At 43.3% G+C, this 26,558-nt stretch overlaps 1 protein-coding gene across 1 annotated transcript in view; it reads right to left on the reverse strand.

The window, feature by feature from the left end:
• Positions 1-26,558, reverse strand: part of KALRN (kalirin, RhoGEF kinase) — a gene marked incomplete at its 5' end in the record, with an annotated part of 55,996 nt that overhangs the window by 19,178 nt on the left and 10,260 nt on the right. Inside the window, 13 exons of the mRNA XM_010147220.1 lie at positions 3,616-3,675; positions 5,037-5,160; positions 8,420-8,667; positions 9,556-9,794; positions 14,142-14,313; positions 17,807-17,992; positions 19,423-19,500; positions 19,770-19,820; positions 20,872-20,964; positions 21,747-21,833; positions 22,416-22,485; positions 24,924-25,027; positions 26,289-26,355. Coding sequence (XP_010145522.1) covers positions 3,616-3,675; positions 5,037-5,160; positions 8,420-8,667; positions 9,556-9,794; positions 14,142-14,313; positions 17,807-17,992; positions 19,423-19,500; positions 19,770-19,820; positions 20,872-20,964; positions 21,747-21,833; positions 22,416-22,485; positions 24,924-25,027; positions 26,289-26,355 — 1,579 coding nt within the window. The remainder of the gene's footprint in view (positions 1-3,615; positions 3,676-5,036; positions 5,161-8,419; positions 8,668-9,555; positions 9,795-14,141; positions 14,314-17,806; positions 17,993-19,422; positions 19,501-19,769; positions 19,821-20,871; positions 20,965-21,746; positions 21,834-22,415; positions 22,486-24,923; positions 25,028-26,288; positions 26,356-26,558) is intronic.

Here is a 26,558-nt window from a genome sequence, read left to right on the forward strand (position 1 = left end):
TCATTGTCCAGGACCCCAGACTTGGGTGTGGACGATATTTACTGATTCACAGGGGCATACACCTTCTTCCCAGAAGTAGAGTTGCATGTCCCTGTGCAATTACCTACAGACATGTGGAAAGGGAGTCTCTGATCTTTCTTACATTTAGGTTACTCCTATCCCTCACGTGGCTACACATGCTCCTTAAACACCTGCTCCCATACTCACGTGCCTAACAGGTGAGTTTGCACCTTCTGATTTTTGAAACAACAGTGCAAAGCAGAAAACCAGGGGAAAAACCCCAAATCTAATTTCTATCCTTATGCATTTTCATTACATATTAATAAACAAAGAGGGAAGAAACAGCCACCAAGAGATACTATTTGTAGTCAAAGTTGCAATGAATGGAAAGTTCTCCAGGGACAGAACATCCCTGTGTGGGCAAAACCACAGGAATGGTGTTTCAGCTCTTTTAAAGTCACCCAGAATTTCAGTTTTCTGCTTTCACTACGTATGTTCACATACCTATGTTTCCCCTTGAAACAAAAGGCAAATGCTTCAGAAACCTGGAATCTACTGAACAGAAACGTGGCGTTTTATAAAGAGCAAGCAAATCTAGACCTGAAAGACCACCGTAGCTGTGGGACTTCATGGATACTACGACCACCTTACCGACTTCTTGTGCAGTGAGTAGGCTGGAGGTAAATTGCACCAGCATTTCCAAGTAATTAATGTCTGCTTTGCATTTTTAGAGACTGCTCTGTGGGTTCACATTCCCATGCACGATGGCAGGAAGAGGGATGTCAGGGGTGCCGGTCCTATATGAGAAGGGAGGTGACTTCCCCAGCTATTACCTGTCTGTAATAATTGCTTTAGAGGACTCCACCTTAGTGACACAGGTAGGGCCTCATGCACCTCTGAATGTCGGTGGCCAGGACACAGCTCTCCTACCAGCACTCCAGCGTCTAGAAAATCCATCACGAGCTGAGCCAGGTGTGAGGACATGGTCTCCCCCCTCCCCAGGCAGCCAGTCACACTGCCTCCAGCTCCCCTGGGAACTCATCACTGGCTCTGCTGGGACATACCAGGCGGAGCAGGGAAAGGAAAACCGTGTGAGATGCAGATTTTCACTGCACATGCAGGTTGGGGTGGAGGGGAGCACAGCTGTTTAACAATTATTTAAGCCTGGGACACAAAGCCTAAAAGGCTTGATGAAGACCTCAACCAGGTTCCGCTGGTGGAAGTAGATTGTCTCTGATTTAATGAGAAAACACTTTGGCTCCCAAGGCCTTAATACAGTTCATTTCTCAAAACACATCTGAAAAGCATCAAAACACTCATAATGAAGGGAAAGGGGGAACAACTGTGGCTTCCCATATCGAACAGTCCAGACCTTTACAGACCAGACTTCCTCATGGCCGCTTCTAGGGCTTCATGAGCATTTTATGAGCCTGCCCTTGCTCTCCTCCCTCTGGATGATTTTGTTTAGTTTTTACTGGGTATCAGCAATCCCTCTCCCCAGTATTTTTTAGCAGACTCAACGAGCTGACCACACTCACTCCAGACTGCAGATGTACTAAAATCAGCACAAACCGAGGGCCACACTGCTCCTTGCAGGGTAGTGTGACCTCAGTAAACCACCCCCACAACTGTACTCTTGTTTTCTGCCCCTCTGCCACTGTAAACATTTGCTCAGCTCTAAAGAATCACAGCGTGGTTAGGGTTGGAAGGGACCTTAAAGATCATCCAGTCCCCCCCCCGGCCATGGGCAGGGACACCTTCCACTAGACCAGGTTGCTCAAAGCCTCATCCAGCCTGGCCTTGGACACTTCCAGGGATGGGGCATCCACCACTTCAAAACACTGAGAGTTTTGCTCAGAAGCAAGACGTGATCTTTCCAGGCCATGAGGGATACTGTGGCTCCTGGGGACTGCAGTGTGGTGCGGTGTCACAGTCACCTCCAGTAAGTGACCTGGGAGGATGGGGTTTCTGAGTGTAAATCAAGACACGTACCAGGCCCATAGTTCCTCCTCTAACAGTAGAACCACAGCACAGCTAAGATGCCCAATTAGCATCTTTTGGTTTAAATAGAAAGAGTCTTACCTCCTGAACTGAGGAGCAGGCAAGAACCGTAGAATGTAGCATGGTAAAACACCAAAATCGAACAAAAAGACGCATGTGGACCATGCCAGAGCTGACTAGAAATGCTGACTGTGTAAGGACTAAGACCCTTCCACTGACAACTTCAAAACATCTGGTTTTCCTCCTACTGAGCAAGGCCAAAACACAGCAAAAAGAACAGTGATTCTCACCCAGCTCTGTACGTTAGACCTGTATCTCTGCCATGTTCCACTCCACAGGACCGTTTCCAGTGATCTAAAGCTTACACAGACTTATGTGCAATAACCGGGCACTGCCTTTTAACAAATACGTGTAGCTGTAACCTGTGATTGGCAAAATGCTCTTTGAAAATGCAAACACACCCCTGAGAACAATGCAGCTTTAGTGGTAAGCACCATTCCATCTCTGGATGTCGCTGGGTGAGCAGCTTTCCTTTAGTACACATCCCCTTTTCAAAGATGTGTTTATTCGTGCCAACACAATTAAAATAAAAGAGGGCCTTTAGCGTAATAGCGAGGTGGTGCATCTCAATACACTTCTCCCTCTTTTTTTTTTTTTCCCTCCAAGAGGAATATCAGCTTTCTTTTGCAGGATGTCTATCGTGCAGCTGGCTAACAGCAACCCAGAGATCTCCTAGGACACAGAGATATCCCTGTTTTCCAACGACCTGCCCTGCCATCTCTGCAAAACCACCTATGTCGCTCTGACCCTTGTCCCTGCCTGTTTCAGTAGGAAGCTCTTTCAGCCTTGGTACAGTTTATACAAATGCTTGGTGTTGTCATTACACACACACACAAAAAAAGGGTCCTGCAAGACATTAATTGAGGAGAACCTAATCTATAACTGTTATGATTTTAAGCTCCTTCGGGCTCCCTCAACAAGCCATGTCTCAGTCACTCCACTAGAACCTGTGGCTTCACATTAATAAAAAGAGTAGTGTAATGCACCATAATTTGGGTCCACCTCTGCATCAGCTTTGTCTGTGGTACGGGTAAATTCACACAACCAGTTTTACCATTCTCCTTCAGTTCTGTTATAGAAATATAATTTACCACTCTGCTAGGAGAAAAAAGAAATGACGTCTTTTCTGATCTTCCAGATAACTTAAAGCACTAGTTGAGGTGCAACATTTGCTCCGGTGGTTTATAGCATGAATTGCCAGGACGAGGGGTGTTTGTAATATAGAAAGCTGCTACATTTATCGGCAGTTGACATGCATGCGTTATCATTTGATTGAATGAGGCCCCAGATGGGAAACGGTGACTGGGGGTGGCTACTTGTGCCTCCACCTCAGCCAGGATCTTGCTCCTCAGCTTCTTCCACTGCTCCCATCACAAAGGTGGCCCGAACTGCAGTTCACCGCTTGGCAATTGGTGAATTGGTGTGCCTCACACTTAATTGGCATCTATGTCCACGAGCAATACCGACCCAGCAGCTCCCCCTCTGCCAAGGCATTTCAAAACGGGCATGTGTTCTTGGTAAAAATAAATTAATCACAAGGATGATTGTCTCTACCTCCATGCTAGTATTGGGGTCAAGGTCATCACACTCTGATTCCTCTGAGCTGTTTGTCTCCTTGTTTGGCAGCATGAAGAGGAAGAAAGAGAACAAGAGATTAGAAGAGCGATTGGTTAGACAGGGCAGAGCAGCACAGGAGTTGTGAGCAGCATGGAAATGGGTAACGCTACAGAAAATGCTCTAAAACAACCAAACAAAAACAAACCAACAACAAACCAAGGGAAGCAAAGGCAAAGACATGCTTTTGCCAAAGAGGAGGCAGTGATTCTGCAAGTCGTTAAGGTAGTAAAAACAGCGAGGAAGCAACAGGGGGAAGAACTGTGGCCACCATGCTGGAGCAACCTCCCTCAGGCCCAGTCCTTCCCCGGCTGGCTGCAGGGTGGCTGCCCGGTGGGTGCGAGGGGTGGCCGGGTTGCGGTGGCAGGGTTCCTCCCTTTGCACATGCCACGGCTATTTCACTGGGCTTACAAGACTTCGGAAAGCCTCTGCCAAGGAAAACACTTAATCGCGGGCTCTCCTGGAGAGGGGTGGGTCCAAAGGACATGCTCAAGTGCTTTCCTGAATCAAGGCTGGGCTTTGGTTGTGTCAAAATCACAAGTGTTTGCTTGCCTCTGCTGGGAGGGAAAGCCCCAGGTTAGTCCTGAGCAGGCCTCGTGGTCGGTTTATGGGGATGGATCCTCTGAATTGGAGCACAGTAGTCAGGCACCCAGAGCAGAAGATGGAGCTTAAACCCCACAGTTCTCAACCTTTTCCACAGTGGGAGATCTCAGAGAGAGAGAGACAGACACAGACACACACGCACACACACACAGACATACACGAGACCCTCTCCTGGAGAGAGAAAGAGTCAGCATCTCTGCCCTGTCTGATAACATGGAAAGAAAAAGGTCATTGAGACCATCTCCCCAGACCAAAAACCTTAAGCATCTCAAGGTTGAGAACCCCTTGTCTTAAGATGTGGTGAAATATTGGCCTAAAGAAAACTCAGCAACCTCAGTAAGGCCATTGGTCACCCAGTGGCTTTCTCACGGCTGCAGCTGCTCTGAGGGAGCTGCCCATTGGGCTAGGTCAGAGACCAGTAAATCACTACTGTCCCGATTTTAAGAGCAGTTATTTAATCATATAGATAGCTGTGGGTTTTTAATGAAGATTACTTACTTGCATGTGGGATGCCAGGAAAAAGAAAATGAAAAACAAAGGCTGCATTTTATCTTGCATGCAAAAATCCTGCTAAAATGGAGACTACAGAAAAAGAAAAAAAAGATAACTAAGGTGGAAAAAACCAAACAAAAAAAACACCAACAAAAAAAAACCACCAAAATTGCCGCCCCCTCCCTCTCTCAGGAGAGGATGCTATAGGGGGTGGAAAGGATGGGAAGCAGGAGAGCAGCACACAGCTTTCAGATGGCCTTACTCACTTTAACAGAGACTTTGTTCCCCAGAATATCCTTGGATTTACGTGGCCCATTGGCTTCATTTTTGCCACTGCTCTCCTTTTCCGCCCGCTTTCTCATGCGCAGGGTATGCCATGAACATGACTTCCTGTTGTACCAAAAAACGCAGCAATCAAATGGCAAATCATAGAAGGAAGGAAGGGTTTGGAAAGGGTGACCAGCATCCACATTTGCGATTATTGCAATTCCCTAGGAGGTGAAAGCCACCAGCAATACGCCTGTCTCAGTCTGAGCAATGGGAGTTGAAGGTAAAAACACCAAACCAAAGAGTTCTGCGAAGCAGATGTTGTGCCACGCTTGCTGTTTGAATGCATGGAGCAGGGAAAAAAATGTCCATGATGGAAGCAGGCAACTAGAACTCGGTTATCTGGTTTCAGGGACTTTGTTTTGCATTGCCACGAATAGAAATTTATTTCATTTTTGCTACTGTTAAAAGGTCAATTTGGTCCTCAGTCTTTTTTGGTTAAAAGCAGTGAAACAAATGCAAATACCTGAAAATGGGTTTAAATAGATTACTCAGTAGAGCAAATTTAAAAAATTATGAAAATCAAGGCGTTGCTCAGAACACTAATAGCTCAACAAATCAACGGTTGGAATTGATCTTAAAAGTCTTATCCAACCTAAAAGGTTCCATGATTCTAGGAACCAGGAGCTACATCATTAACTTTCCAAGAAGTCAGTCATTTCCCAGAACGACAAGCTCTGCTGTGCCTCTCAAGACGAAGAATTTCCCTTTGGATTCTGCCAATCCTGTTAGAGAGGACATCGGCAAGTCCATGGGTTTTGGCGAGCATCACAGCAGGCACGATTTCCTGTACCTTTATCACCCCTCATTACTGCTCCTATGACCTCGCTCTTGGAAAAAAACAATAATAGACCACATCTCCCTTCGTAAGAGCAATGCTGTGCTGACAACAGAAATTGCGTATCAAAGCAGACAAAAAATTAGGAAAAAAAAAAAACCAAAACAGTTCTTCATATGGGTTTCATTTGGTTGAAATAGTGGACAGGTTGAGGGGGTATTTGGGAAGAGGTATGTTGTCCAAAGCAGAAAGCTCTCAAACAGCAGTGTGATGAGTTGGGATCCAGGTTCAAAGCATCCGTCCACCTTTAAGTCATGCAAATTTGATTTGCATGTTTAAGCCCAACGCTTGGCACATGTCATGTCTACAGTACCTTGACACATTTTACAAAGCAAGTTGCCTGTAATCCAACGATCACCTGCGATGCCAACAAAACGCAGTATGTTAGCAAGGTAGGACTCAAAGGACACCCCACACATCTGACACTCACCCATGAACGCTGCGTCTGATTCCTAAGCGGGTTTTGGTTATACTTCAGCCCCTGATGGGAGCTTTACAATAGCTCAAATTAAAGAAAAAGTAAATGAACAGCTTCCCAGCAGCCTGCTGCCGCTGACACAAAACTGAACCGGGTCATACAGACTGTTTTTGCAACCAGGATTAGCGTCTCCGCTCCAAACAGCTGGCACGAGCAGTCGTGCTTGAGCACAAGGAGCACCACAGCACCCTGCGCGTCTCAGCCAGCAAGTGCTGTCTGATATTTGGGCGCTTCTGGTGGCCAAATGAGATATGCAGAGCAGGGGAAGTTACCCAACGCTTCAGGACTTTGTTTCATTTAAGATATGGTAAGAGACAAGGATGTGGCTGATGGACGCTGTGACCTATCAGTGAATAATGCGTGGTGTCAACACTGGATTGACCACGCTGTTTGTGTGAAGTATTTGTCAACAGAATAAATAGCTTTATTACTTATGCTAATTCATCAATATGATCTGACAGGCCAGACAGGGCTGAAGATAACACCCGTTCTACATCATTTTTTACCCACAGGACATCTATTATTCAAGCACCCTTTTGGTTTCAGGGTTTTTTTAGCTGTTTTGAGTCTGAAAACATGATTTAAGACTTAAAATCTCACTGCAAAGAGAGAGAGAAGCACAATACATGTGTCCTTCAATTCTGGTATGCCTTCCTAGCCACAATTCGTACGACTACATTACAGAACTTGGCTGTACAGCTGCCATGAAACCAGTCTTCACCAGGAGCCTGGTGCTGTGCATGAGTGTAAGGGCATGTGGCTGCATATCGTGGCTAGAGAGGAACCGGGAACGGCAATGGCGGATGTGCAAGAGACGTGCTAAGTGGTTCCTTTGGCTTAACATGCAATTCATAGTAGCATTCACTGTTGACTGACAGGTAAAGTCATCATTTGTCTTAACTGAAACTGCAGCAGAGATCAAATTATTATTTTTAGTGAATCTGTCACAAAATCTTTCCTCGTGTTCAATTCTACGCCTCGAGGTACTCATGTAGGGTAACACAGTTTATAGCAGACATCATGCATTACCATCTAGTCATTTTAGATGTTAAAAGAAATCAACAGGTATTGCTGAAAAGAGGGTTGTACCTTCTGTATTTAATACCAAAAAACCACTTTCTTGCATTAGTCATTTCAGACTGACAAATTTCTAAAAATCAGAAAAGAAAAATATATATCCACACATTCGTTAAATAAGGAACAAAATGTTATAAACAAAAAAAAAAGAAAGAAAAACAAAACCAAAAAAGGGTCAAACTAATTCCTTTACCTCATTAAAACATGCTCATGGTGAAAATTTATTTTACATATTTAAAATAGTACATTTAAAATTAGTTACATTACAGGTACAATGATGAACATTGCGACTATCTATTATATTGCACAACCTGACTTCATCAATATCAGTTTGCTTAGCTCCTTTTTTTTTTCTTTTCTTTTAAATAGTGCAAAATACTTTATACAGGAATGTACTTGGATGGGGGTCTTGCAAACCAAAAAATATATTACAAAAGTAACTGAGAACAGAAAAAAAAACAAACAAAACAAAATTAAAAAAAAAATACAAGCTGTACAAGGAAATTGCCATAGACAACAAAATCTCTCCTCCTTGAGAAGCGAACCTCAGTCCAACACAGGGCCTGGATTTTTTTTGTGGAGTTTTTTTCTGCTAGATGCTGTTATAACCAATATATAGATTAGTAACTTAATACAACATAAGTCCAGTCCAAGCAGGTCCATGTTGGTGTAACGTAAAACGTGTCTTTAACCGTCTATGGTTTTATTTCTCTCCAAAGTATAAACAAAACCCCACAAAATGAAAATAAGCAAAACCCGAGCTATCCACCATGGCTGCCCAACGCTGCGGATTGACCACTCAGCTTGTTCCAATGGCACTGTAGATAAAAATCAGCAGAAAAAAAAATGTGGGTTTGTTTATTCATTTATTTATTTATTTCCTCCAAAAATCCACATAGTTCTCCCAGTGAAGCCAACACGGCACTTACTTGATGCTTCCGTCGCTATTATCTGTAGTGGATTTAGTGAGAGGAGCCAAGATATTGCCGGGGATCCATCCTTCAGCGGCTGGAGAGTGGTCGTTCGCAGGCTGGTACACCAGGAACATGTTCTGCTGGTTGATAGCAAGGATCTGAACCACCTCTCCTTGATTCACACAGATCTCATCCTCCTTCAGTGCATAGTAATCTTTAATCACCACCATGGAAGAGGTCCCATTGCACCCTCCCAAATCAGTCTGTGGAAACGGACACAACAGAAACCGGTGAGCAGGTGCCGCTGAGGAACCTGCTTTTTCCAGCAGCAATCCCACCACTTCATTTCCAGCCTAACTGTACCGGGGAAAAAGATACAAAACACTTTCACACAAGTTCACATTGGTAGAAAAGGATTTTCAGGCTCTCAAAGGTGGCAGGAACCCAGTACAAACCAGCCTCCTATTTCACCTTAGATTTCACAGCTGCCAGCACGGGTGCCCCAGACACGTGCTATGGTGTTACAGATGAATGATCGGTGCCGAGCCGAACGGCGGGAAAGACCAACGAAGGCTCAACGTTAGAAACCAAGTGAATACTCACACATCTCATGATCTTAAACATAGGCCATATTGGCAAGCAGCTTTGGTGAACCGCAGCCAGCAGCAGGACCCAAACACTGCTGATGGTTACGGACTCTTTCGTGGTTTGTGTGCAGTGCACATGCACCCAAATTACAACCTTCAGCTGGCACCCCGTGAGCTGTTGCGTGGGAAAACGTCTAAAATTTTCTCTACTATGACAGTAGACCTCTTCAAGAATGGGTGGTTAATGGATATTTGAGAAGCCTGAATATTGCTGCTGCCAGTACTGCAGAAGGATATTCAGTTCCCCAGGCTGGCAAACACAGTGCCCTGAAAAACACTGGGTTCAGTGCTCCAGGGCCAGGCTCTGTCTCCATTTCCCACCTGAAGTGCCACTTGTCTGGATGCCAGAGCTTTCACCATCTCTGTTTAATCACATTTCACACCATTGTCTCGGTATGTCAGTGCCGGTTGACCTGGTAGCCGACAGTTAAAGCTAACTTCGCAGACAGCCCGTGCTCTGAGACATGGGCTACCAGATCACGTTTTATCAGCTGAGCTCCGTACCTTGCTTTGTTCATACTTGTCTCCGGGCTGTGAGTGTTCATACCCTGTGCTGCCGTTGGAGGTAGATATCTTCAAGGGTGGGAGAGATGGGTTACGGCTTGTAGCCTTCAAAGGCTTCTCAGACCCTACTGGAACAGAAGAATAGGGTCTGCTGTTGGGCTGAGGGACCCTACCGGTCTGGGGCCTCAGCACGGCTGAGCTACTCTCTTTTCGTTGGTATTCTATGGGAGACTGTAGCGCTGCAAAAGAGGACAAGAATTAGCTGTACGCCGTCAATGACGTCGCAAAGGGCTGCAGAGAGCGTGTGGGGCAATTCAGTCGGAACAGACAGGCAAGTTGCAAACCAAAGAGGAACAGGAGATGCCACCCATGGAAGCACAGGGCACGTTCATGGCTAGACAGGACACAAGCACGTTACGTTGTACTGCACATTTACTGAACACAGCGCTCCGGGCTACTGCGAAGAACAGCTTCCCTAAGCAACACAGTGGGCTAAAATATTTGCTGTTTATAGCATACGTAATTGCACTCATTTTCTTTGAAACTGCACAAATTAATTGCATCCTGTAGTCAAAGTAAATGAAAGCCTGAATAAGAGATGCACAGCTCATGTACAGTGAATTTTGCTATCCTCACAAACCACGGGTCAAGACCCTAAGACTCATTTGCATCTTCTCAAGAGAGTGTGACTACTAAATATTCTTCAGACATGATTCACTGCAACTTGCCTGTCTATGTGCTTTCTATATTAACTACTTTGGTGCAAAGAAACTGCTGGAAATGACCAGCAAATGAGGATGTATAGATGGCATGAAGTCATTAATCCCAGCAGTCTAGACTTCTCCAGAAAACACCCACAAGCAACATTAAACAGCTTCATTACCCTTAAAAAAAAAAAAAAAAGTCCGCTTGTTAAGAGTATACATTTCATAGTCATGGAGAGAGCTTATGCTGGGAAAAGGAAGGATAAAAATGCCAGATGGTAAAGAAATAAAGAATTTGTTATGTTTGGAGGAGAAGGGATCAGGGCTGGGAGTCACAGTGAATGGGAAAGGAACACATTTGCTAGGCTCAGACTACCATCCCCAGACCAATGGGTTTGGTTTTTTGCACGTCATGTGGCTTTAATGGATGATTTATAGTCAGTTAATACTGCGTACATGCACCAGACTAAACCTACTGGAATGCAGGGAGACTAGTCTAGCAAGAGGCAGACGGAGGACATAATGTCACCTCATAAGCACAACCAGGGAACCACAACAGAAGGAATGTCTTTCCCAACAAGAGGAAAAGGAAAGAAAAACAGAAAGGCTCAGCACCACACAGCATACTCCCTAGCACTCCCCGTCCAGAGAAAGGCAGCACTAGTCCAACAAGGAATCACTTAATACTACAGAACAAGAGACTGAAAAATAAAATTCAAGGAGGATGTCAGAGCACTGTTTTCTTCAAAAGGACACAAACATAGACCTGTAGCATTCTGGAAGATCACTTGGCTCCAAAAACCTACACAGTGAGCCATGTCACAGCACTGCTCTGGATTTATGCCACAGTGACTGCCGGTTACACTCGCTTACCTCAAGTGGTTTGGTCCAGCTGCAGATCAGCCACAGCAGAGAAGGAAGGTTGGGGAGAGCTCTGACCGTGACGTTTTGGTGACGTTTTTCAAATATATACAGCAGATTAAGCTGCAAGGTCTTTAGCAGTAAAATCGGAATGTATACTTATCAAACTACCTCAAAACAATCTATCCCACTCAGTGCTTTTAAATCGTATTGAGTTCACGTGCGACAACTAACTCCACCGTTAACTATCACAGTGGTGCCTGGCTTCCAGCCTCCTGTTCAGCATCTGTTAGTACTCTTAATACCAGTGCCCACGTACTTGTGGTGCTCTCTCCTCCTCTCTCAAAAAAACCCACAAAATGGGATTAAGAAAAAGGTACAGATCAATGGCATTTTCCACATGAAATGTATCCATCAGTGACATACTTCCTTTACAGCACGCTGCTTAAAGCAAAACAAAGGAACAATCACTACAGCCAATCTTTTGGTGCAGTGTGTTTCTCAAGCTTAGCAGCTTTTACTTTTCCAAGGAAAAATATTAAAACCTTGAATATTACAGTGTAATTGCACCAAGTTTTACATTTATGAACTGTGGATGCGAATACTGTGCTACCTACGCAGCGCTATACTCTTCAGGGCTTCCCTGTTGAAGAGAAAGAATCAGAGACAGCTTGGGCAAGAACTCGCCGGGAGTATTTTGTTATTAAGTTTACACAGCACTGTCTCAGTGTGGATTTAATATTTTAAAGACAGAAAACATCCGCTTTAATGAAATGCAAAGCTAAAGGACGTATTTAAAGATTAGTCAGCCTCAGTAAGATTACATTCTAAAAGCCACTTAAAATTGTTCTGGACTGGACAGACTCTACTGGATATAATATCATTTTCTTGGATCTTATTTATAGGTTTAAATTAAATCCTTAAGCCTGTGTTTTAATATATCTATTTTTGCTTCTAGCTTTAGGGATACTGATGATTATGTTCCTAACCCATCAAATTCCTTGCCGGCCTCACAGAATATAGGCTAAATAGGGTCTATGAAGATGCTTCAGTAGAAAAAGGGGCTTACAGAGCAGTAAGTCTTGGGAGAATAACAGTGAATATAGAAAAAAATAAAACAAAGAGTAAGAAAGATGTGGAAGGGACAGAAAACCCCTGCAGTAGTGTCTGTGGAGTTCTCACAAGGTTTAAAAAAAATTTCTGTAGCTAACCTTTAGGGGAACTTATTTTTATTCCAATAATCGCTCATTCAAAGCCAGCTGCACTGACACAAAACTGGCAAGTTTTGGTCCAACCGGTCAAGCCGGAGAACTGAGACTGCTCATCTCACCAGTGTATTTAAGGAATCATTTTACAGTGACTGTATGAGGCCCTTTATATTCCATGTCATGAAAACCCAATATCAAGTTTTGGAATCACTTGTGAAACACTATTTCCCTTCTCAGCTCATTCACAGTTTTCGAACAGTCACAAAGAGCTTTTGCACTTAACCCTCTCCTAGTTAACTTCTGAGAAGTACAACTCAGCTAAATCAAAATTTTTACATCCTTCACATTGAAGAAAAGGGAACCTTTGCTTTGATGTGAACTGAAAGAGCCTCTTCAGATTTTGCCACAAAAAAAATCCACAAAACCGAACACCAAAACCCGAAAACGAAAGAAACTAACAGATTGTGCCAAGCCAAAACATTTTGATTCAAGCAAATAAGTTTCATTATTGAACACATATTAAGTGGTTAAATATAGAACTCTCCTAATATAAGCTCCGTTAAAAAAAGCGCTGTTTAAATGAATAGTGCAAAACAATTTTGAAGTACCCAAAGTAATGATTCCCACTTTGTTGCTTCCAAATAAACAAAAGAGATACTATTTTTAGATTTTTCCTCTAGTCCTGGTTCCTCCTCTTCTTTCCCTCATCCAGTCAGGAGCAAGAACAAGCTAAAACTGTTAACTGAATTTGATTCCTCTATATTTTCAAACTACACATTTCTGTTGGTCAAGCGTTTGTCTGTTTTTCTTAGAAACACAGCTTTAATTTGAAATATTCTTTCAAACCATCCCAAATCTATTCCTAAAGCAAAGCAAAGATTTTGGAAAGGCCCGTGTTCATGCTCCTGTGGTTCCTAGGAGAAACAAGCCCAGACGTTTCCTTGCCCTCTATTTTGGGGTTTTTTTGTTCCTAGCCCGCAGAGTTTGGACCTGTAAGGGGGTAGGTGGTGAGGCAGCCTTCATCCCACCTCTTGTGCTCAGCTTGTAGCACATGGTGACATTGAGTAGGAGGTTTTTGGTGATAAGCCTTGCTTTGAGTAAAGGAGAGAAACTGTGTAGATACAATGGCAAAGTGACTGACACGGTCTTGGGAAAGGATTAGATTTTAAATCCCCCTGTAGAATGGAAAGCACCAGGCGGTACAGCCCTGCAAACCCCAGCATTTTTAATGGATCTTGCCCCAACGTATCACCCTAGGCACATCACCGATGGAGGGTCTTGAGCCCTGAACGTGAACCTGACTGATACATGCAGGGCAACTGCACAGGTGCTTACCACCCATTTAAACAGGGAGCTGACAGGCTGCCAAAACTAGTCCATGAGATGCTGCTAATGGAGCCAGGCCAGAATGACCTGCAGTCTTTAATGCAAGACAGGGCTCCAGCAGCTTCTCAGGGTAGGCTCCAGACCCCCACAGCAGTTCGGTTCAGGCTTGCCCAGCCCTCCTCCCATTCTCTACCTTCCCAACAGGCAGAGCTGGCATGCAGGACAGGGACCTCTGTACAGGGGCACTGAGGTGGTCTCTTTTCAAAGACCACCTGTAAATTATGAGGGCTCTTTCCCAGGTACTCTGTGGATACCACCTGACCCAGTGCTTCATGACAGCCAGGCTGGACTCTAGTTTTCTCCTTGGAATTTTCTTTATGTAAAGAAGTTGCTGAATATTTTTCTTATAGAGGGAACAAAGACACAAAGACTCTAAACCCCATTTAGTGTCATAGTCCGGGAAACAGGGAAAAGACCATGTACATACCATTTAGGAAATCTCTTTGTGTGTCCAGGACCTGGTTGATGTCCTGTACCCAAGCTTGTTGAATTTCTGGATTAGCTGCCTGTAAAATGACTCTCTCTGATGTTTCCCGGCTCATTAAAGCAAACTTGCAGGGATCATTGTCCACATTTTCTTCAATGATAAGGTAGTTCATCTGAAACAAGCCAAGGTACATGTGTTACATGGAGCATGAGTTAACATTACTCAACAGTCAGAATAAAATTCTTGTAAAAAGTTCCTGAAAATAATTGAGTCTGATAACACACCGTCAGATCATAATCAGAAGAATTTGCCTCATGTAGATTTAGGCAGATAAAACTTAAGCATAAATATGATGCTTAATAAAGCTCTGACAGATGTACCAGACATCTGCCTGCCCTGTCTTGAATTACAACTTCTATTTCAAGGTAACATAGACCTGATTGATGTGCTAAAAATTTACCGTAACCCATAAATAGAGTTAATATGTTCCTATTAAGATGTTAATAAAGTCTATCATTCCTCCAATTTAAGTAAGTGTTTACATTTCTTATCCTCCACGGGAAAGAAATTCTCAGTCATTAGAGTACTTTAAAAATGGAACGGACTGTGCACAGGGATATACCCAAAAAAAAGAGCAATTCTCCTCCGATGCTCCAACAGATCTTCTTATTTCTAGCAGATTACACTGTCATCTGTGTGCAATCACGTCACTTGCCTGTAGTCACAGATACTCTGGAAATCTCACGGATGGTGATTTTGGCTGCTGTCCTGCCCCTATGAGTGTACTTTAACTTCTCCAAAGCTACTTATTATCTATGAGAGTAAACAAGAATAAACTGGCGTAGCCTTTCAAAAACAGAGAGAGAGAATCTTCATGTCAAAAGTAGGCAGCTCTGAAGGCTAAGGCATAACACCTTTCTAGAAGAAGTCAATCTCCAGTTCCTTTGAATATCTGTGAGGGTAGGGAGAGATCCACTCCATATCCGCATACTGTCCAGCATTCAAAGTGCAAGATGAAAGGAGCCTCCTCCTTCTTTTCTGGAGGTCCCTGGGAAGTTAGAGGGACAGGCAGGAGCTCCTCTGACTTGGGGACAAGGAGAGGGACAGACGATGAGCCTGGACAGGGCTCTTCCTCTTGTTTTGAGCTCTTGCTTCTCTGGTTGATAGCGAAAGCAAACAAGTCAATCCTGGTATGACTCCAGGAAAAAGACTTGTAGGTCAGAGTCCCTAACCTCCTGCTTGTATCTCAGGGACGTGCATTTGCCAAGGTTACCCACTTACGTATTTTGAGAGTCTGAAAGGTATCCAGCTGAGAAGTATCCAAGAAGGGATATGCTATTTCTGAACACTAACTACCTCACTGCATAAAGATGGGTTCTTTGCTAATGCAGGACATCATGATGAAGCTTCTGTCACAGTTGGAGTGTGACAGACCCTAAAGACAATATTTGGGAGCCTCATCTCCCTGACAGACCAGAAAAGCTGCCCTTGAAGTCATATGAACTTCTTACTCCAACGGAGAGATCTCAGTGCTCAGCAGTGGCCGTGACACAGAGGAAAGAAATGGGATCTGTGGTGCTGGTTCGGTCCTTCTGCTGTGTGGGAGGTCACAACTAGCCGGGAAACTGCCCACGTCTCCCTGGGGGTGTCTCCCAGAGAACTGGGCAGCTGTGACCGCAGATGGTGGGTATCAACGCTAGCCAAGGGTGGCCAGTCAGTCCTGATGATGGCTGTGAAGATGGTTCAACCTGCCCAGCAGCATCTTGTCAGCACTCGAACCAAGGTCGAAGAAACCTGGTCCTGGCTGACAAGCTAAAGCCTCCTCAAACTGCGGCTCGTGAATTCAGACCAGGTGCAATTTCCGGATGTACTTTTAGGGCATCATCCACAAAAGACGGGCGATGAGGCAGCCTGTTTATGTGACACCTTTGGACAAGGTGCCTCTCACTGGGGAATCACCCAGCTGAGGCTCCACTGCAAGGTGAGGACATCAGTGGCACAGAGAAGCAGGGAACGGTCCTGCTCTGCTGCAGGCCACGGCTCCTCTCTGAGGGAAAGCCAAAAGCAGGGGCTGGGAAGCAGGGTGTGAGAGCTGCCGGCACACAGACTCCGCGCTGCGGTGAGGGAGATGCACGTGGAGCCACGGGGGATCCCACACTTGCTGCAGGCACTCAACAGCAGAATGAGCTGTTTGCCAAATGGAAGAAAAGAGGGACTGGAAAATTATCACACAAAAATTTTAAACTCAGGCAGTGGGAACAGCATTACTTTCACAGGCTGTTTAACTAGAAAAGCAACTCATACCCTTGAGGCAAGCTAATTTTATTGACATTAGGAGAGATTTATTTTTCTCTCTTTATCTACAATATACAATTCAGGAATTGTTTCCTGCAGATAAAAGCCTCATTGTTATACATACAATAAACTAAAGTAAAAATGATTCATGTTATTTCCATCTTCAACTTCAGTAACGATTTAAATCAGCAATAAGATAAAATCAAAGCTGATCATCTAAATTAAGATGATTGCTTATTTGTACATTTTAGGTTCATCCTTTATAGCTTATTATTTGGTTGAAAACTATGAGATACACTGACTTGCAAATGGATATAGGCTCTTCAGTAAGTACTGCAGTTCTTGTCAGCCAAGAACATGCCTTCATTTCAGTAAATATGCTATTTATCATCGATTTGTTTATTTGTATATAGTTAATATGCATTACTTTACCTGATATTGTTCTCTTCTATTTCACATTATTGTACCATTTAAAATTTAAAGCAAATGCAATGCATTCTCCCACAGCCCTTTTTAACTTCTATCTTTTAAAAGAAAATCAATCCCACACTAGTTTCTCAGCTTTGAATGATCAAGGCATTGAAATGAATCAGTGATTCTGCTCTTTCTGCAGGCACAGCAAAGGCTGTTCTACCAGGAGAGGTGTAGCATTCATTCACCCTCACTCACCATTGCAGAGGTTAATTTTGCATTTGTTAAACAAGCATAAAACCCCTTAAACAAATGAAAAACACATAAGTATTCTCCCTGGTTGCTTCCAGTTTTCACTTTTAGTTCCAATCCCATAATCTGGAAAGATTATTTAAAACCAAAATCAGTTTCTTAAAACTTTCTTTATAGTTTAGCTGGTTTTATAACTCCTAATAGCTGCACTGTGAGAATTGTGTGTGCTTTGTTTGCTTTTGAAATAGGTCTATCTTCTTGCAACATTCACATTTGTACTGAGAGCCCTCCCCTGCTAGGGAGAGTATTTCCAGTAACATCCCATAGAGGCTTAATACTGACTTACAGTTTGGGCTAAGATGACTGGTTTGGATACTACACCTTCCCCTACCTCCTATGATCATGCTTAAAAGCAACTACTTCCTTCGACTACTGCAGGCTTTGGAGCAATATTTGCTAACTCAGAGCTATGAATGACAGAGGACCTGCCCTGGCTGTGTTCCTTGTAGAAATTTCCCAGTAAATTTAGACACCCAGTGGTTTATTTAGAGATGGTCTTAAATGGCTTCTGATCCACTGAAGGTAAATGCAATGTTTTCTGCCAATTGTTGGCCCACAGGAGGGACCAGTCTCACAATATAGAAAATTTTTAAGATTTCCTTACGTGGTTATCAAACAGAGTATGTCTCTCCCTCCCACTTTCTTACCTTTATGCTTTTCTTGAACATGTAGCCTGGCGTTAAAGATCCTTTTCTAAGAAGCTCGCTGAAGATAACTATTTGCTCAAAGAGAAACACCCTACGCTCCTTCGGTCGAGACTGAACTCCGGAATCCTGCTCAGTCACGTAGAAGGTGTCCTGCTGCAGCAGCTTGCCTTGGGCTGTCAGCTTGCCCTGAGAAACAGACAAGGCACCAACATTACAACCCCTGACCCACCACGATCCCATGACATGATCTGCTGTTTCGTGCAGTCCGAGTTTCCCAAGCAGAACTGAACTCCTGTGTGACATAGCCCCTCTAAGTTATCAAAGCAGAAAGCTCAGTTTAAGGAAAAGAATACAGATGTTCTTTGTTCTCATTGTCACTGATTGTGCATATAAAATGAAAAGCAAAAGGTCTCAAGTAGCTGTTTGTACTTAATTTCAAACACCATTCCTATTATGTACTTTGTTATCATAGTGCCTTGGATTCCCTCTAGCCATGAGCTCTCCATCACCTCTTATGCCAGTGACACACCACCTCTGAAGGTGTAAAAAACCAGGACCTACCTGTTTGCCGGAATGCTACAGTGCAGAAGACAGTAAGACAAACTTGACTTCACTCTGGAGATAAGACATCTCACCAGGACTGCCAAAGCCTAATTGGCTTAGTTACAAACCACATGCTGTAACCTGTGGGGTTATAACTCACAAGCCCTTTGCTGGATGTTGCCAAACTCAGAGCGAGCTGTTAACATCCTAATGCTAGGTGACCTTACTAACAGGCAGAGCAGTCTGGTGCACCACTTACTTCGCTCTGGCAATAGATGTAAGAAGTGTAACTCAAATTGCAGAAGGTTTTACAGACCTCGCATTTTGAAGAAACAAGACCTAGATTGTCACAAATTTAGAGTGAAAGGTTTATCACCCCACCTTTGAAACCTCACCAAAGCATGCAGCTCAGCACTGGAGAACAAGCACTAAATAAACAGCCTGGAGTAGAACAGATTGTAGAGACAATCATAGAAAGATAAACTTGCTCTGGTGAGACCCCACCTGGAGTACTGCATCCAGCTCTGGAGCCCTCAATATCAGAAGGATATTGACCACTTGGAGCGAGTCCAGAGGAGGGCCACAAAGATGATCAGAGGGCTGGAGCACCTCTGCTATGACGAAAGGCTGCGAGAACTGGGCTTGTTTAGCCTGGAGAAGAGGAGGCTCCGAGGAGACCTCATTGCAGTTTTCCAGTATCTGAAGGGGGCCTACAAGGGTACTGGGAGAGGACTTTTTACAAGAGCCTGTAGTGATAGGACAAGGGGTAATGGGTACAAATTGAAATCAGGGAGGTTTAGATTAGATATCAGGAAGAAATTCTTCACAGAGAGGGTAGTGAGGCACTGGAACAGGTTGCCCAGAGATGTTGTGGATGGCCCATCCCTGGATGTCTTCAAGGCCAGGCTGGATGTGGCTTTGAGCAACCTGGTCTAGTGCAAGGTGTCCCTGCCCATGGCAGGGGGGTTGGAACTAGATGATCTTTAAGGTCCCTTCCAACCCAAACCATTCTATGATTCTATGATTCCTTTTCCTTGCCTAGTTGTTATTGTAAGCAGAATGCAAATGCTTACCTCAAACCCTTGGAGGCGACCCAGGTTCATCATATCATTGCAGCGCTTCGGTACAAGGCACATTAATTCAACTGCTTTCTGTTCAGGAAAAAGGATTTTGTATTATTACAAGAGAATCGGAGGGTTCCTAAAAGCAAAGCGTCAAATAATGAACTTCAATAGCACGATCACTGCTAGCAGTTATTCATGGCCAGGCCCTCGTGCACTGAAGGTGTACAATAATGTCTAAAAGAGGATGCTGCCAGCGGGATCATCCCCTATTGTCAAAGAAATACTGGGGTTTTCATTCCTCTGTATAAAGCGCCATCAGACAGCATAGCACTATTGTCCAGGACATGAAAACGCACCTCTATATCACAGCACTCCAGACCAGCTTTTTCACTGTACCTCAGGAAGTCCTGGAGAAAGCAGAAAGGTTTGCATTAAGGCACTTCAGAAAGAGAAGACAAAAGAAGCCAGTTTGACAATGAAAAACCATATTCAGCACATGATTTTCTGAGATAGAACTAGCTAATATTAATACATTCATCTTCAGAGGTTGCTGAACATTATAACCACTTTGTCGATATGGAAAAGGGGTGTGGATGGTTGCTGAAAACACCACAGAAAAAAAGACCAAGTAGGGAATGGTTACTTGGTTCCCGTCTTAAGGCACAAGACCACACACTTGAAGATTTTCCTTTTCCTCTTGGTGTTTCAGGGAACACACTGCTGTCTCTTTGTTAATGTGCAGTTACCAAACGGTGCGCTGATGGCAGCCTGCTTAAGACTAGTTCAAAAAAGAGAACAAACCAGCTCGGAGCCCTGGTACTGCTGGAGATTACAGAGTAGGGTGCAGACACACCTCATTTTAGATATTAGCTTGAGACCCCTCAGGATGAATCTACAGAAAGGCTGAGTAATTGGCATTGTGGATAAAGTCAGCAGAAGCCAGAGTGGTCAACGTCCTTGGGGGAAAAAACTTGCGGTGTGCTCCCCAAATATTAAGACATCAGAATATTTTGGAAATAAATTTCTTATGCTAATTTGAAAAGAGATATTCAGAAATGGAGGCTACAGCATTTATTAGAAGCATGCCATCCAACACCAAAGACAGGCTTTATTAACACACTTGTGCATCCTTACTGCAATTTTTAAAAAATCGAATAAAAGTTTGCTCTGATACTTCAGAGGCAGAAAATTCCCATTTGAAGCTGACCCTTCTATACTCTTCTATTAAAAAAAAAATATTTGCTAAATTGTAAACTAATCCCATATATGTGGCCCTCCTGCTCTCTGGACATTTGCCATGGGACTCTGTTACTGTATGCCCATGTTAAGCAGACTCCCACTTTCCTCCTAATGTAATGAAGTTATTCCTCAGTTAAAACTGAGACTGATTTAAAATCACAGCATCTAATGCAAGAAGCAGACTACAGTTTAGTCCAAACTCAATAGCTTTCCACTCACCTTGAGAAGAAGCTGATACTTAGTTATTCTTTGAATGGGTTTGATGAGAAAGTCACTGATGGTGAGCCGCTGGCTTATTTCCTGTTGAACCTCCTAAAAATTGAGGATTAAAAACAGTTGCAAACAACCACAAAGTAAGACAATGAATATGATAAAATGTCTCAGCAGAGACTTATTTCCACAGAAAGTTGGTCTGTTCTTAATCTTTTGTCTGCAAGAGGGAATTTTAGAGGATTTAAAACTCTGGCATGTCCTATTTAAGCAAGGGCTGAGCAAAAGTCATGACTGAGCTGGAAGGCGTTGGAAAGCACAGGATCCCTTCCCACTCTGAGCTGCCTGAGCAAGGCTGCAAGGTCTGAAGACCACTCTTCCCACTGCAGCAGGGATTAGCTCACAAACAAGTCCTGCAGAGCAAGCCTCATGCCCTCGGGTGAAATGAAAAGTCTTTCCCTTGTTAAACAAGTTCTTTCACATTAATATCTAAATGTATCTGGTCCCAAAGATTTCTTGACACAAACTTACTGGGAATTTATGAGAGGTATCACCCAGCTCCAATGACTTTTACCTCCTCGGCTGTTTGTAAACTACAGATTAAAAAGTCTTAATTTTATTTTGGACAGGAATGGATGCAGTTGTGGCACCCTGAGGGCCACACACAGTTAGGGCTGGATTAAATATTTATTAGAAACTAACCAAATGACAAGTTGAAGTAAATGAAATATTAACATTTTTCTCATAGCAGAGACTTTAGCAGCACATGCAGTATCAGAATTTTCTAGAGCGTGTTTTGGATAAGCCCCGCAGGTCACAGAATAGTCTACCTGACTAAGATTCGGAGTTGTATGGAGGAATAATGTAGAATCAGCAATGCTTACCTCAAAGTAGGCCTCATACTCAGCTACTATGTATTCAGATCGTGGTTTGTTTTGGCAATATACCACATACATGTGTAATCGCCGCTCCTGTGAAAGCAAGAGGCAAGGCAGCCCGGTGAGATATCGGCTACTGTTCTGTTCTGCTACTAAAAGCTGGCAGAAAGTTGCTAAGGTGTTCTGCTTGGTCTTCCTCAGATTTTGTTTAATCAAAGGTTTGATTTGCTGAAGTAGGAAAGTACACTGACAACTGGTTCTGTTCTCCACTTCTGCACCATAGGCAAGGGGAGGTTTCAATGCGGGTAGTTGGTTAGAGACGTCATCCCCATACTGGTAGGTCTGAAATTTGCTCTAGAGTTGTGCTCTGGTTAATCTAACATGAATGTGTCAACCATAGCAGTTGGCAAGTACCTGCCATAATTACATTTTGGCAGATGTCCTTGGCCACGTCAATTTTACCCCCCAAAATAAGAAGTCTGCAAGAAGGCAGTGATTAATGCTTTAGTTTAACCCAGCTGCTCACCAAAGATGCATAACTATAGGGCCACTTTATGTATAAATTAAGCTTAGACATACAAAAGTGTCAAGTTGGCACAAACAGATGCTTTTGGAACGAGTCATCACACCTTAAATGACAAATATACTAGAGATATGTAACCAAATAAAACTTACATGCTTAATAAAAAGCTGTGCTAAACGGTCAGGTTCTTGAAGACATTTTTCCAGTTCAGCCAGGAAAAAGCTAAAAGAAAGAATATCAACATTTCAGAATACTTGTTTAGGTCATCCTAAAGAAGCAGCAAAAGTAATCATCCTTCAGATAGACCCGTGCAATTTTAGCTATAGTGTTTGATAATAAATGAAAAGGTAAGCTGGGCTTCGGCTGACAATGGTGGAATTTCTAAAACGTTAGATGAGAGCTGTGAAATATGGAGGTCGTATCTTGCAAACTACCTGCTCTTTTAACTATTGAATTAGTTAATATTGTAACTATTGCCGTGGTTTCAATTTTTTAAAAGTGCCAATTACTATCTCATTGCAAGAGGTGCTTTCTTTCACTGAGAACTCCCAAAGCAAAACTTTTCCATATACCAAAACACTTTTGAAAACTCAGCTGAAGCTTTACCAGGAGTTCCCAGTTGCACAAGCAGTTTTGGAGTACTGGTCAAGGTGAAAGAGATGCAGAAGTTTCCACTTGAATAAACAAATCAGCACTTTTTTGCTGGTGGAGTTTTGGTAAATTCTGTTTTTTACTCTTAGTAATATACTGTCATTCAAAAGAGCAGGAGTAATTCATAAACTCCATCTTTATCTTGACCTGCAGCTCTAGGAAGGTTCTAGCTTGGATGCCCTTACCAAGAGTATACTGGGATGCTTAAAAGTGAAGTAAAAGCAGCTAAACTCAACTTTAGAAATACTGTCAGATTTTTCTAACTCGTAGGCAAATCCTGATAATCTCCCCTTCCATCATCTTCCTATTTTTCACTGCAGGATTTCTGTCTCAGGTGCCTCCTTGTATTTGGTCCAGTAGCCAGATTTGGTGAGAGGACATGCCTGCAATGGTCTGCTCCCAAGACATCCCAGAACCTCAAAAAAAGATACATGTGGGACAGCTGTCCCAACTAAACATCCTTATCGCTACCATCACATACAGCTGCTTCCATAACTCAATCCTCTATAAATATTAAATTCATCTGCATTGAAATAGACTTCTTGACCCAGATATGCAGAACTAAAAATAGGGAATCCCTCTCTGTGTGTTCCAGAAAACGCCTATCATCACACTGAAACAATGAATGGCATTGTCAAAAACTGTCCGTTGCTGGTATCAGCTTAATAAACGGTGAAGCATTTTCTGACATTTTAGGTTTGTGCTCACAAGGGCATCTCTCATAACATAAGGACAAGCCCAGCCCATGAGATAAGCCCCTGTGGGACGCATGATGGGAAGGATATTGTGTTTGCTGGGTGAGGCAAATGCCCAGAACTGAAGGAAGATCCAGCCTGGTGTCTATTGCTCAAGTCTGCACACGCGTGCTCGAATTTGAGTTAGCTGGAGCTGTCCAGTGGTTCTGAGTGGCAGAGCTGACATGACCATATTGTCCATCAGGAAGACATTGCTGTTCATAAAGATGCAGCGGAAATAGTCAGGGTTTGAGTAAGATTCATGTTTCCAGCAGCTTTTCCAAAGCTACTTGTATGAGTAAGATTTTCAAGGAATAGAGTTCCTAGCTTGGAGCCAAAAGCATCAACTAGGCCAAAGCTCTCATGCTAGAAGGATCTTGAAGGTATTCGTATTTTATCACCCTACTAGGCAAATACTACTAGTATGGTCAGCCTCTGTGATCCTATCAGCTGCATGTGAAGATGGTCCTGTTGTGGGGGACCACAAAACATCAGAAGGAAACTCTGACTTTCCAGCATTTCTACTAGTCATTAGTGGGATAAATTGAGCCTACAGCTGTGACCCAAGAAACACAATTATGGCAGCCTCAATGGCTTTTCCGAGGATCCAGCAAGTACCCCACAAGCAGCAACTCTCTAGGAGCCCAGTTGGGACTGCTTCTGCGTAGCTCAGGAGCTGTGGATGGACCACAGTGACACCTCCCATTGAGGCTCCCCAGCAAGAAGTGGCAGAGCTGCTGGCAGCACAGCACAGACACGGAGCAGACTCTTGTGTGCAACATTTCTGTCACACTGACCAGCACTCCTGGCATGGTGTTTGAGCTGACGTAAAGCTCCATCTGTGATCAGAGACAGCATGACAAACACCCTCCCATGAAGCCAGGCAGTGCAAAGCTATAGCCCACCAGTTTTTTTCACTGGGAAAAATGACTTTATGTAAGACCGATGCTTTGCATCATGCAGTTGTGCCGTTTTTGGCTGGGTAGACAAAGCCCTGTGTCAGGGTCTACAGTATTGTGGAACTGTGGCTAAAAGCACATGAATTAGAACATGTTTTTGGGATTCGAGGTAGCCATGATTTGTGAAGTTATTAAGCAACACTTACAAACAAACAGAGACCATTAAAGTCAGGCAACGTCCTTTGGAAGTTCAGCCCTGAATGACCTGCTGATGTTCAATTAAAAGCAGCTTAGACAAACAGACATCATGTACCCCAATCCTTTATGTACGAGTGGTTAGAAATGTGCTTAAAAAGGAACTAAACCAAAAACTTACTCTTTGTGCCAGTCATAGATCTGGTGAATATTGCCAAATACAATCTTGTCTTTCCCTTTCATATCTTCAGAAACTCCTTTTTCTTCTATCCTCTTCATGAAGCCCTTTAGGATTAATGATCAGTGATCAGCAAAGGGTCCATTTCAAGGGGGAGGATAATTACACTTTTTTTTTTTCCAAAGAAGCAAAAGTTTTATGTCAGGATTTTTTTTACCGAAAATGCTTAAAATACCTTTTGTACAATTTAAAACCAGAAAACCATCTAGAGACTTTAAATCACACAGTTTGCTTAAAAGAAAAATTTAAAGGACTTATTCTGAATACCTACAATACTTAGACAAATTGTTATTAGAAGTCATTGAAGTGACAAGTGCAATTAGAAGATAAAAGTAAACCAGAAGTAGTTTATCAAGCTCCTGGCTTCTCTGTTAAGAGGGAGAAGCCAGACTCTGTACAGAGCTTTTCCATTCATCATCATGAGCATTTTGTGGGAGCACAAAGCCAAACAGTACATTTAAGGAGTCACATGAATAGGATTTCTCACACTTCCTGAGAGCTTCTTTATGTCTTTGGAGCACTGCAGCCCCGTCAGTGGAACATGATGTAAACAGAAGATAACACAAAGGTCTGCAAGTCTAGAAGCTCTTGAAAATCACTGTTAGATGGGCTGATAATTCTCCTTGGATTAGTGAATGCCAAAGGCGTTTCAGAAAGCCCACTTCCAGCAGATGCCTACAGTTCTGAGGCCTTGCTGTGAGAAAACTGGACCCTGCGTGTGAGTTGGCTCTGACGGGTGATCCCTAAGGATCAGCCAGGTCTTTACAACTTGAAGTTTCAAAAACTATGACTGTTTTTTAACAGAAAAAACCCCAAAACTCTATTTTATCTCAAGGGGTTTTTGCAATCCACAGGCCAGACACCGACCTCAGCACAGATCCAAACCCAGCTTCTGGAAAGGTACTCAGACACTGGACTTCAGTCCAGGTGCAAACTCAAGTATATGTTACCATCACTCAATACGACTGCAAGAAAAGCACAAAATATGGGGTAGGAGTGTAAGTTATTCTCCACCTATGTCCTCACGGCTGCGTTACAGCAGGAAGTGTTTGTCACAAGCAGGGTAGCCAAGAAAAATCTTTGCACACTGGAGTTGAAACCCAAAATACAACATTTGTTAGATGGAAACAAGAATAGTTTCCAAAGGCATTTCTTCTTGTTTCTGTCAACATGAGAAGGGGACCATGGAAGCATAGTGCAAAATAAAGCAGTTTGTTTCTCATGCTGTATTTTTTGTTGTTGTCACTTGTCAGCATGGTGCTTTTTAGTGGGAAAACATACTGCATAGCCGGGTTTGCTTCAGCTCACCTCCACAACAGTTCCCAAGTCTTTGACGTAGTCTTTTTCAGTCTGTACCAGCTCATTTAAGACAAACCTAAATTAAAACAGAACACACACATATTTGACCAAATTCCTTGATGTTACCGTTTGCTTCTCTTACCACCTATTACCTCTCCATAAAACCACACCATCCTCCAGGTCACGTAACACTTCACTCTTGGCTCACTTATAGCTCAGTGGAATGTAAATACAATACTGTCACATTTCAGGTCAGGGTAGTTTCAATTCCACTCTTTC

The sequence above is a fragment of the Eurypyga helias genome, unplaced genomic scaffold, assembly GCF_000690775.1.
Source record: "Eurypyga helias isolate BGI_N326 unplaced genomic scaffold, ASM69077v1 scaffold17772, whole genome shotgun sequence".
Taxonomy (NCBI): domain Eukaryota; kingdom Metazoa; phylum Chordata; class Aves; order Eurypygiformes; family Eurypygidae; genus Eurypyga; species Eurypyga helias.